Source organism: Panthera pardus, unplaced genomic scaffold (genome assembly GCF_024362965.1).
Source record: "Panthera pardus isolate Hobbes unplaced genomic scaffold, ASM2436296v1 HiC_scaffold_8, whole genome shotgun sequence".
NCBI lineage: Eukaryota > Metazoa > Chordata > Mammalia > Carnivora > Felidae > Panthera > Panthera pardus.
Window position 1 is genome coordinate 16,640,639 of NW_026527013.1, and position 13,943 is coordinate 16,654,581.

At 38.1% G+C, this 13,943-nt stretch overlaps 1 protein-coding gene across 1 annotated transcript in view; it reads right to left on the bottom strand.

Annotated features, from left to right (window-relative positions):
• The window catches only part of SETD2 (SET domain containing 2, histone lysine methyltransferase), a 123,077-nt gene that overhangs the window by 19,455 nt on the left and 89,679 nt on the right, over positions 1-13,943 (bottom strand). The window contains exons 15-17 of the mRNA XM_053898338.1: positions 11,189-11,858; positions 4,782-4,916; positions 2,144-2,283 (exon numbers count right to left, since the gene is read on the bottom strand). Of these exons, the coding sequence (XP_053754313.1) occupies positions 2,144-2,283; positions 4,782-4,916; positions 11,189-11,858 (945 nt within the window). The remainder of the gene's footprint in view (positions 1-2,143; positions 2,284-4,781; positions 4,917-11,188; positions 11,859-13,943) is intronic.

Genomic DNA, 13,943 nt, shown 5'->3' on the forward strand with positions numbered 1-13,943 from the left:
AGGTGGCGATGTTTGCCTTGTCGAAGAGTAGTAAAACCAAAACATCCTGTCTGTTTCTCACTTGGCTCTTAATGTTCTGAAAATAGGATTCAGCAAAACCTAAAAAGTACATGGAGTCAGTGCTTGCCTATACCTCCCCTCTGCAGGTGAAGAGATCAACAGCAACTGTACCCAGCATGTACTTGGAGCAAATAAAATAAATCACAACACACTCCTCACAATCCTTGGTCACATGAGAAAATGGTTCCTTGCTTTGGGAGCCTTCTTGTCTGTGGTTGTGCCCCTTTGCTTCAATGACTCATAGCATGGAAAAGACTTCAAGTCAAAAACTTATGCCCTTGGTCCCAAATATTCTCAACTGACTGCAAGAAGAAGGGGTCTACCGTGTTAACTCATTCATTGCATGCTATAGTTGTTTTGCAAATAAGAAAGCATTGTGGTTTTTTTTGTTTTTTTTTTACAGCTAGATCTGTGAGGTAACAACTGGAAGTAAGGAAATTCAATTCAGGAGTCTGAAGTCAGCTGTCACAGGGAATGCTATAAGGAGAATCCCTCAAAATGTCAAAAGCCTCAGAGAACTAGCAACGTATCTGGTGGGTCAATCCTGCCTTTGCAGTCTTGTGCTCTCCTACCACACCAAACTTTTGTCAGCAACGTTAGAGGCACTTGAAAAATCATAAAAGAAAATATTTGTATGAAATTTTTTAAACTTGTAAGACATTACAAACAAAAACATTTGCAATAAGCTTGATAAAGGGATCTAATAATAATGACAGAAAATGGGTACATGCCCCAAACAAGCAAATCACAAAAGATGTAAACGGCCAACAATAAAGATGGTTCAACAATAAAAGAACTGGAAATGAAAATAAGATGTCTCACCAATTACACTTACAAGATTAAAAGAAATTACGTGAAGAAAAAGGCGCTATTGTACACTTTTTGTGGGAGTCTACAATGGTACAGTTTTTTTCATGGTAAGCTGACAATAGTTATCAATTTAAAATGTCTATCTTTTTAACCGACAATTCTACCTCTAGAAATCTACCCAAAGAAGGTAAGATTAGTATCTACGAGGATGTCCAGGGTTAGAGTTATATATAAAATCGTGAAAATCCATCAATTAGGGTGGGTTAAATAAAATTTTATATAGCCATACAAAAGAACAGGAGTTGGCAAACTTTTTTTCTATAAATGATCACAGAGTAAATATTTTTGACTTTGTGGGTCACATGGTCTCTGCCACAACTATTCTACTCTGCCACTATATTGTGAAAGCAGCCATAAACAACTCCTAAATAAATGGGAGTGGCTGTGTTCCCCCCAAAACTTCATTTGCAAATACCAGTGGCCTATGGGCATAGTTTGCTGATCTCTCAAAGTATAAGCATGCACTAAAAACAGTGTAGTTCTATATTAACTGATAACGTTCTATACAGATTGGTAGAAAGATTATAAAAGACGTATCCCAACAACTCACATAAGATTATATACCAATGAGTGTACACACACACACACACACACACACACACACACACACACACACACAGAAATTACATATATTCACATAAAGCTATCTTTTGTCTAAAAGACATGTGTATTTTTTAAACTTCTAAGAAAAAGATAAATTGAGCTTTCTATAAACAGCAAGGGTCACCAAACTATGGCTCACGGACCAAAACTGACCTATTGCCTATTTTTGTAAATGAAGTTTTATTGGGCAGACATGACCATTCATTATGTATGGTCTATGGCTGTTTGCACAACAATGGCAGAACTAAGTAATTGTGTTTGGCTGGCAAAGCCTAAAACATTATTTGACCTTTTACAGAAAAGGTTTGCCCAGGACCCTCGATACCCACAACGTTAGATCAAGTCATTATCTTTTTATTTTTTATTTTTTTTTTTACAAACTCTTTAATTTTCTGCAAAAGAGTCTTGTAGATTAAAAATATATCAAAATTTATCTATCTAAAAAGGCATAACATAACATTTAAGACGTGATTCTGGAAATCTAGCAGCCCTCAAGCACAGTGAACACCAGCCAATGACATCAAGCCAATAATCATAAATCTCCCCTTATGATGGCAGCTTCTTTGACCAACTGAAACTGATTTGGGGATGCCCACACAGCCTTTCTTACCTTGTGATCACGTGGTAGTAATAAATCTTCCCTTCTGGATCTCGGGCTGTCTTCCAGTTGGGAGGTAAGACAATGGTTTTTGGTTTGGGAGGAGAGGGGGGTGGCAGATCCAGAAGATTATTTGTCACTACCATTTCAGGCTAAAAAGAAATACACACACAGACTCTTCATCAGTGACATCTCAAAAAGGACAAAGTAGCCTACTTAAGCAATATGTAAAAACATACCTCTATCTCTATCTTTTAAAAAAAAGATAAAAAAAGGTTCAATCTGGGAAATGATCAGAGTATATAAACAGCTTTAGGGATCTATCAGAAAATTGACAGTTGGCTCCAAGTTCACCATCCAACATATCACATTTAAAAATATTCAGCAGCTCACTATCCAGAGCAGTATCTTTCAACCTTAAAAAAAAGAATAAAATAGAAAATGCTAGGAGCGCCTGGGTGGCTCAGTTAAGTGTCCAACTTCAGCTCAGGTCATGATCTTGCGGTTTGTGAATTCGAGCCCCATGTCGGGCTCTGTGCTAACAGCTCAGAGCCTGGAGTCTGCTTTGGATTCTGTGTCTCCCCCTCTCTCTTTGCCCCTCCCTGCTCAAGGTCTGTATCTTTCAAAAATAAACAGGGGCGCCTGGGTGGCTCAGTCAGTTAAGCATCCGACTTCAGCTCAGGTCATGATCTTGCGGTATGTGAGTTCGAGCCCCACGTCGGGCTCTGTGCTGACAGCTCAGAGCCTGGAGCCTGCTTCAGATTCTGTGTCTCCTTCTCTCTCTGTCCGCCCCCCCCCCCCCCATGCTCTCTCTGCCTCAAAAATAAATAAAAACATTAAAAAAATTAAAAACAAAAATAAACAAACATAAAAAATTCAAAACAAAACAAAACAGTGCTAAATGGCATATACCAACTTCTGGATCCTGATTAGCTGAATTAGCTTTAGATGTATCTTTTTTAAAGAAAAAAAGCTGAAAAGCAGTATGACAGAATGTTACCACTTAACCCTTATCTATTTTTCTGTACGTTTTAAACTGCATATTTATAAAAATTTAACATCACATTTTGAAAAACATGAAAACCTCACAATCCCTGTCTAGGCACTGAACTGTATCCCCCAAATTCCTATGTTGGAGCTCTAACTCCCAACGTGACTATATTTGGAGATAGGGCCTTTAAAGAGGCAATGAAGATTAAATGAGGTCAAAAGGGTAGTTTCCTCATAAGAGGAAAAGACACATTAGGGAACGTAAATATATAGGGAGACGGCAGCCATGTGCAAGGCAAGGAGAAGCGTTAGGACCAAACCTCACCAACACCTTGATGGTATAGACTTCCAGACTCTAGAGCAGTGAGAAACTCAATTTCTGTTGTTTAAACCTCTTGGTTTGTGGTATCTTGTTATAATAGATCTAGCAGACTAATAATAAATTACTATAAGAATATATGCCCTTAATTCTCATTCTGTGTAAGCCAATTAATATAGAATACTTTTTCCAGCTTTACCTCTGCTTGAGCAGTCAAAGAGGAACCGGAGATCCCAGGCTCAGATAAAATGGGACCACTTTTAAGCAAACACAGGTCTTTGAGCATCACTGTTTTATGCATACCACTAATCCTACTTCATGTAGCTGCTTTTTTTGGTGTCCTACTTCAGTTCTACCTGTAGTCCTCCTTCCAGCCTATAAAGTGACCTCTTTGTCCTAAGCTTCTGTGTCACCTAAGAATACTTCGAATCATTCAGAACGTATTACTAATCCTTCCCACACTTGGGAATGATTCTTTCCCTCCTCAAACTATCTGCTCCTTATGTGACACTAATCTCTACTTTTAGTATTATTCATTGTGACCCTCAACTCTCTTATTGGAATGTCAGCTTCTAAGGATAGGAATGGAGTCTTAGGTTTGTATTCAAAATTCCTAGGGCCCAACTCCTAGCAAGCCCTCAAATGCCTGCTGTAAGAGCACACTGTCTCATCTCCCAACTGTTTCACATGTAGTCTTTATACTCCATCCCCACTAACTGTACTACCTGTCTAAAGCCGCCATCACTCACCGGACTGCTGCAGGAACCTTCTCTGGAGCTGTCGCAACTCCAAAGTGCTAATGTGATCAAGTTATTCTGTTCAGCTTTTCAACGGCTTCCAATGCCAGCCATTTCCCACTTCATCAAGATTTCACCACATCCTTCTCCATATGTTACAGAATACCAAACGTTTCTCTTACTACATATTGTACAGCATGTACAGTGAAGTAGTTCACTTCTGTACTCCTAGTCCACGGGTCTGATATAGTATCATATTCCAGTACTCCATAAAATACAAATAGCTACTCTATAAAATTGTTACTTTAGAAATTCATAGCAAAGTATAAAAATACAAAGTCGGTTTAAATTATAAATAAAAAGGATATCGGGAGCAAAATATGTATCAATCAACACAGGGGTAAAATCTAGAGAACTTTTATTTTAATGATTGAGTAATGCTTCCTCAGAGACACAAGCCCTTGAGTGAAATTGGGGACCAAAGTTAAAGAAAAAAAAAAAAACCAAGTGAAAGAAACAAAAATAAAAACCTAAACCAAAAGTAGACCTTCTAAAGATAAGGTACACAGCTAAGGAGTATTTTATCACCTGAAGGGTTTCTTACCGGCTGTAAGGGCTGAGGCTGCCCTGGTGTGACTATCGCAGTCACGGCTGCAGCTGGCTGTACGACCACGCCTTGCGGATGAGCTGTGAAAATCTGCTGTCCTTGGATGTACTGAAGACTTGGTTGGGCATAACTCTAAAGATAAAATGAAGAAATTCATAATTTATACCCTTCTGGCTCTAATAAAGCAGTAACTGTCTTCTCAGTTGGCATTCTCTTACTGGAATCCATGAATTTTAACTTTTAGTAAAGAGTATTTCTATACAAATGTGTAAAACAATCCTTTATTTCAAACACAGAAGTTTCTTTTTTTAGTAATTCCCTAGTCATTTACTTACTTTGGTTTTACCATTAAAACACAAAAAACAAAAAAACAGAAAAGGCTGGGGGGAGGTGGGGAGGCTCCTAAGAGCTGTCCAACTCTTTAGCCTCCAGGGAGACCACAGTAATAACAACTGAAGTGCCGCACCTAGTATATCCAAGACAGCTCCACAGGGCTCTTTTCAGAAAGCCTTTTTACTACCAACTCCTAAAAACTAACAGGTTGTTCTGACTGGAAAAGGTCAGAGAGAGTGAGTGATTCATAGCAGAGGAAGTAAGACAGTGATCTAATTACAACTCCCTCTGAGAAAGACAGCAGAATTCATTCTAGATAAAATTCTTACCACACGCTGATTTATACAGTGCCTCGTGACACTTAGAAAGCCCTTTCACGTATATAATCTCATTTAGTCCTGACCACCATCAGAGGTGAGGATCTCCCCCACCTGGAGTCACATAAGAAATTAAGGACCACGGCTAGGACTTAAACCTACTCTGGAATTAGTTCTCAGCACTAGAAACACTCTTAAAGAAGAGGTGACAACAAGCCCTGAAACACAACCCTGTTGTCTCAAGAGGTGATGACTACCAAGGAGGTGAACAGAGATAGATGTAGCCTGTACTTGAGGACAGATTTTGATCCTAGGGACTGAGATTCCACCACATAAAATAATTTCAGAAGTATTAACTGGTAAGTACTCAAAATATAAAATACAATCATTCCAAATGATACCAGTAAAGACCCAAAGAGTCCGATTAGGCCAATGGAGCTACCAAGGAGATTTCTGGATAAGTACCGAGAGGGCACAGAGAAAAAGAGGAAGAATACAACCCAGCTGACCCTTGAACATGTGGATTTGAACTACATAGGGCCACTTATAACAGATTTTCTACAGTATAGTACTGTAAATGTATTTTCCTTATGATTTTCTTAATGTTCTTTTTCTCTAGCTGACTTTAAGAATACAGAATATAAAACATGTAGCATACAAAATATCGGTTCATCAACTGCTTATGTTATTGGTAAGGTAACAGTAGTGAAGTTTTGGGGGAGTTAAAAGTCATATACAGATTTTTGACTGAGGAGGGAGGTTTGGCACTCCTAACCCCTACATAGTACAAAAGTCAAGAGTACTTGATTCATTATTCTGGAACAGCTTAATCTACACAGAACAAAAACCCACACTCAATGGTCAAAGCAGAATTATTATCAGAATAGTATCACAAAATAGAAATGCTTTCATCTCTAGGTATTTGGATATAAGATGGGAAATCTGTGCAACATCAAAGATTTTGTAGAAACAAATCTTACTTCCCCACCTGATTCCAGTTTCAAAGACTGAAATGTGGTTGAACCCAAAAGGCTTTTTAACACTGATGCATCTACACCCAGACAACACTGAATTAAGAGGTCAGTACAAAAAGAGATATTAGCAAAAAAGATGGTAAAATAGTGTTTAAGAAATTTAAAAACGGGGCGCCTAGGTGCCTCAGTCAGTTGAGAGTCCAACTTTGGCTTAGGTCATGATCTCATGGTTCGTGACGTCAGGCTCTGTGCTGACAGCTGGGAGCCTGCAGCCTGCTTCGGATACCGTGTCTCCCTATCTCTCTGCCCCTCCTCCGTTCATTCTCTGTCTCTTTCAAAAATAAACATTTAAAAATTGAAAAAAAAAGAAATTTAAAAGTATAATCTCAGAGGTGAAGTATAAATAATTCTTATAACGTTCAATTTCAACTTTGCTAAAAATAAGCTATAAAACAAAATATATCTAACTGGGGTCTAGTCTATGATCTAGTGTATGATCTGGAAAGTGAATCTGCAATGGCCCTGATGCCCGAAGGAAGCATCCTGAAGAGTGGATACAACAGGCAAGTTATTGTGCATGTAGGGAGTTAATATAAATGTGCTGGTATATCTGATTGAGTAAAAACAGTTTCTGGGAGGCTGAAGAAGACAGTAAACTGATAAACATGTTATCTCCATAGTGATCAGGAGACTAAGCACCCAAATCTACAACAGAAAAATGCTAATATTTTGGAGGCTAAAAATTCTTTTGACTCTCAGTTAAACTTTGTGCATGGAGAATTGGACAAGATCAGAGCTAATAAGTAAGGCTCATCTAAAGGATTTGATGACTGGAGTTTTAAAGCTATAGTCTCCTTGAAATGAAGACTCTGGCTCCAAATGCTGGCTGTGAGGTAACTTCTGACCTGAAATGGCATTATCCAGCTTGAGCACTCCCTCTATTTACCAGATGAGGTAATTTACCAGATGAGAAATTTCCAGACAAATTTCACCTGTTTCTAACATGCAAAGATATATTTAAAGGATAATAATTTATCATCAGGAAGGAATGTGACACATACTGGAAATAACTTCCAAAGGAAATGCCAAAAATATCTGAACAACATCAGCCTTGCTGGACTAAAAACAAAGTCACCCAAGATAGCAGTAATCATTTAGAGGTACAGTGTTTAAAACACAGACTGTCAAAAAGAAAGAAAACGGGGCACCTGGGTGACTCAGTCAGTTGAGGATCTGACTCTTGATTTTGGCTCAGGTCATGATCTCACGGTTCGTGGGATCAACCCCCATGCTGGCTCTGTGCTGTCAAACACGGAGCCTGCTTGGGATTCTCCCTCTTCCTCTCTCTCTCTGGCCCTGGCCTCCACCTCTCAAAATAAATAAGCTTAAAAAAAAAAAAAAGAAAAAAAAGAAAAAAGAAAAAAAAGAAAGAAAAAAGAAAGAAAGAAAGAAAGAAAGAAAGAAAGAAAGAAAGAAAGAAAGAAAGAAAGAAAGAAAATAAATGAACATTCTTCAGGGTTCTATTAAATTATCTATCCAAACCAGCTGATAATCACATGGCAATGCCAAAACTAACAACAGTAATAAAAAGGGGAAACTGGTTTGCAATCCCACTGAAGTTAGTATGGAAGATGAACATACTTGTGAGATGTATCTAAATAGCATATGCCTATCAAGTCTCTCTTTTGCTGGGGGGAAATCTGTAGGAGATTGGCTCTCCCCTTCAAGAGACCTGAAATTACATGAAAGCTAATTTCTCAAACATAAATACAGTCTAGAAATAGCTTTAAAATGGGACTTCTAATGGGAATTATAAGAGAAATCTAAGGAGGTCCAAAATGTTATAGAAAACATAATTATTCTGCTCCTACTTCTAGAGGGGAAAAAAAAAATCACTATTACTTTATATCTGAGTCACTTCACTTTATAATGTGAAAATTATAGTCTTAGGACTCAATTTTTTGAGATGTGATTTAGTATAACTTTGTAAGAATAGGTCACTTAGTAATGTCACAAAACCACTACAAATCAGGTGGCCTTAGTTGAAGTTGAGTTTTTACATTTGATAAGCAATTGTGGCAAAAAATGAAAGTCACCTTCTGATAACATATCTGCTCCAAATGTGAAAGATACTGCATATGTGTACACATACACACACACACAAATTTATATCACACCACATCACATACTACTTCACTGTCAAAGTTATCATATCTTGCAAATTCTTAGTAGCCCATGATGGTATGGTCAATACTACACTTGAACACCACAGACCTCAAGGTCTCCTTTTACTGGAGGTTAGATGGTTAGACCAGATATCGGATAGATGACTTTGACTAGGAGCATTTCACACTCCACAAATGTCAATACTCTGTCGACATCATTAAGGTAACTATAATTAAACCTTCAAGGTAAATGGTGCTTTAATTCTGTCATTATTAATATCCATTATCTCATGCAAACCTCAACCATGCTGAGGCATTCTGCTCATTTCATAGATAAGAAAACTAAAACTGAAGTGGCACCTGGGTGGCTCAGTCAATCGAGCATCTGACTTCAGCTCAGGTCATGATCTCATGGTTCGTGAGTTTGAGCCCCACATTGGGCTCTCTGCTGTCAGTGCAGGGCCCACCTCGGATCTTCTGTCCCCCTCTCTCTCTGCCCCTCCCTCGCTCACGCTCTCTCTCAAAAATGAACATTAAAAAAAAAAAAACTTTAACTGAAGAATATAAGCTAAGCACCTATCCCCAAGACACATTAAATGATGGACAGGGACTCAAAACACATAAACAATAACAAAATGCTCTACATTTCTCATAACCTAAAGCCCAACATCATCTCTGATAACTAATCTCACAGAGAAGTAAAGGACAATCTGGACTATCTGAGTCCATTCATCTGCCACCTAATACACACAAAATAGATTAGGGAGCCAACAAATGACTCCTTGGTAGGAACAAAATGGAAAACTGTAAGCAAGCAAAATTGTGATGCTTCAGTCTTAAGGCTATGACTAAAACTTACAGAAAATCTTTTGCTCCATGGGATAGAAAAAATAGATTACTTTTTATAAGAATGGCCAAATGACCAGTGAAATCTCTCCTGGAGAGTCTTCAATAAATATCTTCCACTGCTATTGCTTAGGCTCTGAAACCTAGGTTAAGAACATACTTCAGGAATAGAAATGGGAGAGAAGTAGACCATGTTTCTTATATCTGATACACATTCTCAGGGAAAAAACTCAAAATAAATGGCTTGGTCCAAGAAAGAATGTGGCAAGACAGCAGAAGTTAGAACCTAAGAAATTTGTTTAAGATACTTAAAACACACACACACACACACACACACACACACACACACACACACAAAGTAATTTGGAAAAATGGTTAAGAATCATGTTAAGTAGAAACCCATGGGAAAAAGTTTCAAGTCTTCTTCAAAATTACAAATACATGAAATATAGATATAAGCATGTGGTTCAGGAGATCATACAAAATGAATGTAGTTAGTACACTTAAGATTTTAGGAATTCAAGCTGGATACTTTGCCATGGCCTTACAAACTAAATTTTTATGCAGCTTCATCACAAAAATACTAACAGAAGTAACTGATCAGTACTAGGTAATGTGTGCAGGAAGCATCCCTGACAATCTCTCTCATCCACGATAATTCACCTTTAAGGAGCGATATGGAGTGATGTGAGGGACATCAGAATGTGGTGAAGATGATGCTTTATATATATTTTTTGTTTAAGCTTAAAATGTATTGCTGGGTTCTATAGAAAAGAAGCTTGATTAAAAAACATAAAAATACACCTTGAAATACAAATTCAGTATAATCAGCTTTTAAATTTAACATTATATTTACTACCATAGTAAATATCCTTAGGTTCACTCTGGCAAACTTCATGACAATAAAATGTAGGGGATATAAAATAATACACAAGCTGGGTCTAAGAAAAGGGCAAGCCATCTCCTGACTCAATTACCATGACCAGAGGGTTTTCCGTTTGTGAGCATATAAAACAATAAACTGTATATTATTCACTGTCTATAAGCAAAAAGGAGAGGAGTAACCCATAAGTCTCTCCCTGACTACCTGACTTTGCGGGAAGTCAGCTGGAATGTGGTAAGCAGCCCTATTAAGAGGTCCATGTGATGGTAAGAAACCGAGGCCAGTTAACAACCACGTGAGTGAGCTTGAAAGTCAATCTTCCAGGGGCGCCTGGGTGGCTCAGTCGGTTAAGCGTCCGACTTCAGCTCAGGTCACGATCTCGCGGTCCGTGAGTTCGAGCCCCGCGTCGGGCTCTGGGCTGATGGCTCAGAGCCTGGAGCCTGCTTCCGATTCTGTGTCTCCCTCTCTCTCTGCCCCTCCCCCGTTCATTCTCTGTCTCTCTCTGTCTCAAAAATAAATAAACGTTAAAAAAAAAAAAATTAAAAAAAAAAAAAGAAAGTCAATCTTCCTTCCTCTTCCTAACCTTCGATGACTACAACCTTGGTTAACAGCCAGGCTGTATGTAATTTAATGAAAGACTCTGAGCCTGAACCACCCAGCCAGTCAAGCTGCTTCTGAATTCCTGCCCTACAAAAACTAAGAAATAATAATTACTAGTTGTCTCAAGCTGCTAAGTTTCGGAGTAACTTGTCACACAACAATAAGTAACTAATATATACACAATTCATCAATATATAAAAGTGAGCAATGGCAGGTTTCCCCTTCACATCAGATTTAATATCCTATAAACAGACTGTAAGACAAGAGAGGTTCCAAAATTAATTACCTGCACAATTGGTGGAGTTGTCTGTGAATAGGGTGATGTCACACCATAGACAGCTGGACAAGTCTGTCCTTGATAATATATGGTTGCTTGAGACTGTGCAGGAGAATACTGCTGGGGGACACTGACAGACTGTTGATTTGAATCCCAAACACCATAATTCTGTCCCTGAACTGGGCCTGGGGCTGGCACTGGCAAGACGGTGACGCTGGAGTCTTGGTGTACCACACCATCACTTTGGGCCACATACTGTGAACTGGAAACTTCCACAGGGGCTGCCACATGTGGCACCACTGGTACAGGTGGAGGGGCAGCAAGGGGTTCTGTAGAATGTCCCACCAAGGGCTGAGAATGATCATAAGGAGCAGGAGAACACACGGGGTCCATGCTAGGTGTGGGGAGGAGCACCTTTCCAGCATTAGGGTTGCTGGGATCCACATAGGCCTGCATAGGATAACCTGGTGGGTAGCCAGCAAAGGGGTGATGAGGGGCATTGTAGCCCAGAGAGTCATAGGGCAGTGGAGATGTCATTCCCAGGTTCTGCATCTGCTGCTGTTGTTTCTGAGCCTCCCGCTGAGCCACCTCTTGCTCAAACAACTTCCGGCGCTCCTCTGTAGAAAGTTTATTGCGGTCTTTAATTCGAACTTTCTTCTTAGAAGTTGGTGTATCATATCTAGAAAGAAAATAGTAAGAGCATCACAAACTTTTTCCCCTAAATCAAGGGCATAATCAAAGCACTAATAAATGTTATGTCCCTCAATACTCAACCATTAACCACACCAACTCCAATTTGGCATTGGTTAAAAATCAGTCAAAATTACTTAAGGAGTCTTGCAGATAGTAGAGAATCCCAAAGAATCATTTAGATGAAAATAGTAACTTTAATTTTATTCTCAGGTTCTAGAACATCAAATTAAAGATACACATAATATTCTAAACAGATTCTTCTTTACAGTTGGGGACACTTCTAGATCTACAAATTCGTTCATTAAAACAAAGTACACCAGTAAGAGCTATAGAATTTGATGTACGTCTGACCACATACATTTATGATAAATATCAACAAAGGATAGTTGAATGAAAGACGATAATGCACACATAAAAATATGGGGAGCTCTATTCACATACTCTTCTCTATGCAGGATCAAGGATAATGTCTTACTGCTGAGCCTAATGCCCTGGGATGGTTCTGACAAGGCCCACTGGAAACCATCAGCTCTAACATTCAAAAGAAAAAAACTGAGGGCTTAAAAGATTCTGCTGCCAAGGTTTATGGAGTGAATCAAACTTATGAGAAAGTGCTCTTGGCAAAAATTAAAAACTGACAACTAACTTCAAGAGGTTTCACTGCACAGAAACATCTAAGAACATCTCCATGGACAAGGGCATAACATTCATCCAAACAACAAAAAAACAAATGGTCTAAAACCTCCATACTGACAATTTCCTTTAAAATGTTAATGGTACAGTAGTATCCTTAGTTGCTGGGCAGAAACAAATGCAAATTAGTCTACAGAACAAAGCACCTTAAGCCCAGGCCTCAGTGAATTCCCACAGATCAAATTCTAAGGAACATGTTGAGTTCATTAGAAAATAAAATCATTATTTTATATAATTACAAAATTATACACGTATATATATAAACAAACGAGAGGACAAGACCCACAAAAACTACTAGTACTGGAATGATCCAATACAAACTGAAGAGACATTTAGTATGTTTAATGAATATCAAAGAGGCAATCAAAAATATCACTAAGGAATGGGAACATAAAAAACTATCAGGTAGATTTGAAAAAGAACTCCATGAAACATCTAGAAACGAAACAGAGTGGAAATTAAAACTCAATTATCATATGAAATTGAGCATGCACATACCTGACAATCTGACAAGTCTGGTCATTTACCCAAGAGACACTATTGCACATGTACATCAAAATTAGATAATAGCACTATACATAACTGAAGAAGCTTTACAACAAAATGTTACACAAAGCAGTGAAAATGAATAAACTGACACATGCAATTATGGGTAAATCTTAGCAATACACTATCAGGTGAAAACAAAGTACCCCCAAATTAAATGCAGAATGGCAGCCTTTTCATAAAGTTAAAAACTAACATTATTTAAAAACATGTATTAGACAACATAAAACTGTATTTTAAAAAAGGAAAGCCAGGGTATAATGAACACAGGATGCAAGATGATATCATCTCAAGCAGTAAAGGCAAGGGACAGTATAGGAAGAAATGGCTTAGCCAGATTTATACAGTGGTTAAGATCACAGCACAAAAGCATTATAATATACGGAGAAGAAGTCTATGCACAGAAATGTGTCATGAACCAAGAAATAATCCAACATTCAATCCAATGTCCCTAAGATCCATGCCATGGTATGGTTAAGTAAGAGATCAGATCTGAAGAGAATTAGTAATGTGGAAGATGATCTTCAAATTCAAAAAGTTAAATTAATTTCAACCAGATAAAATAAAAAGAAACCCTAAACAGAGGGTAGTGATACTGCAGAACACCAAACACAAAGAGGACTCATAAAAGCAGACCAAGAGAAAAGCCAGATTACTTAAAGAACAACAATTAGACCAATAAAGTTTCATTAACAACAAGGGAAGTTAGAAGACTGAAGAATAACAGTTTCAAAGTGTCGAGAAAAACTTGTTAACTAAGCAAAACTTCCTTTTAAAAATGAGAGTCAATGTTCACATAAAGATTCATACATATACAAGTCTTGTAATATTC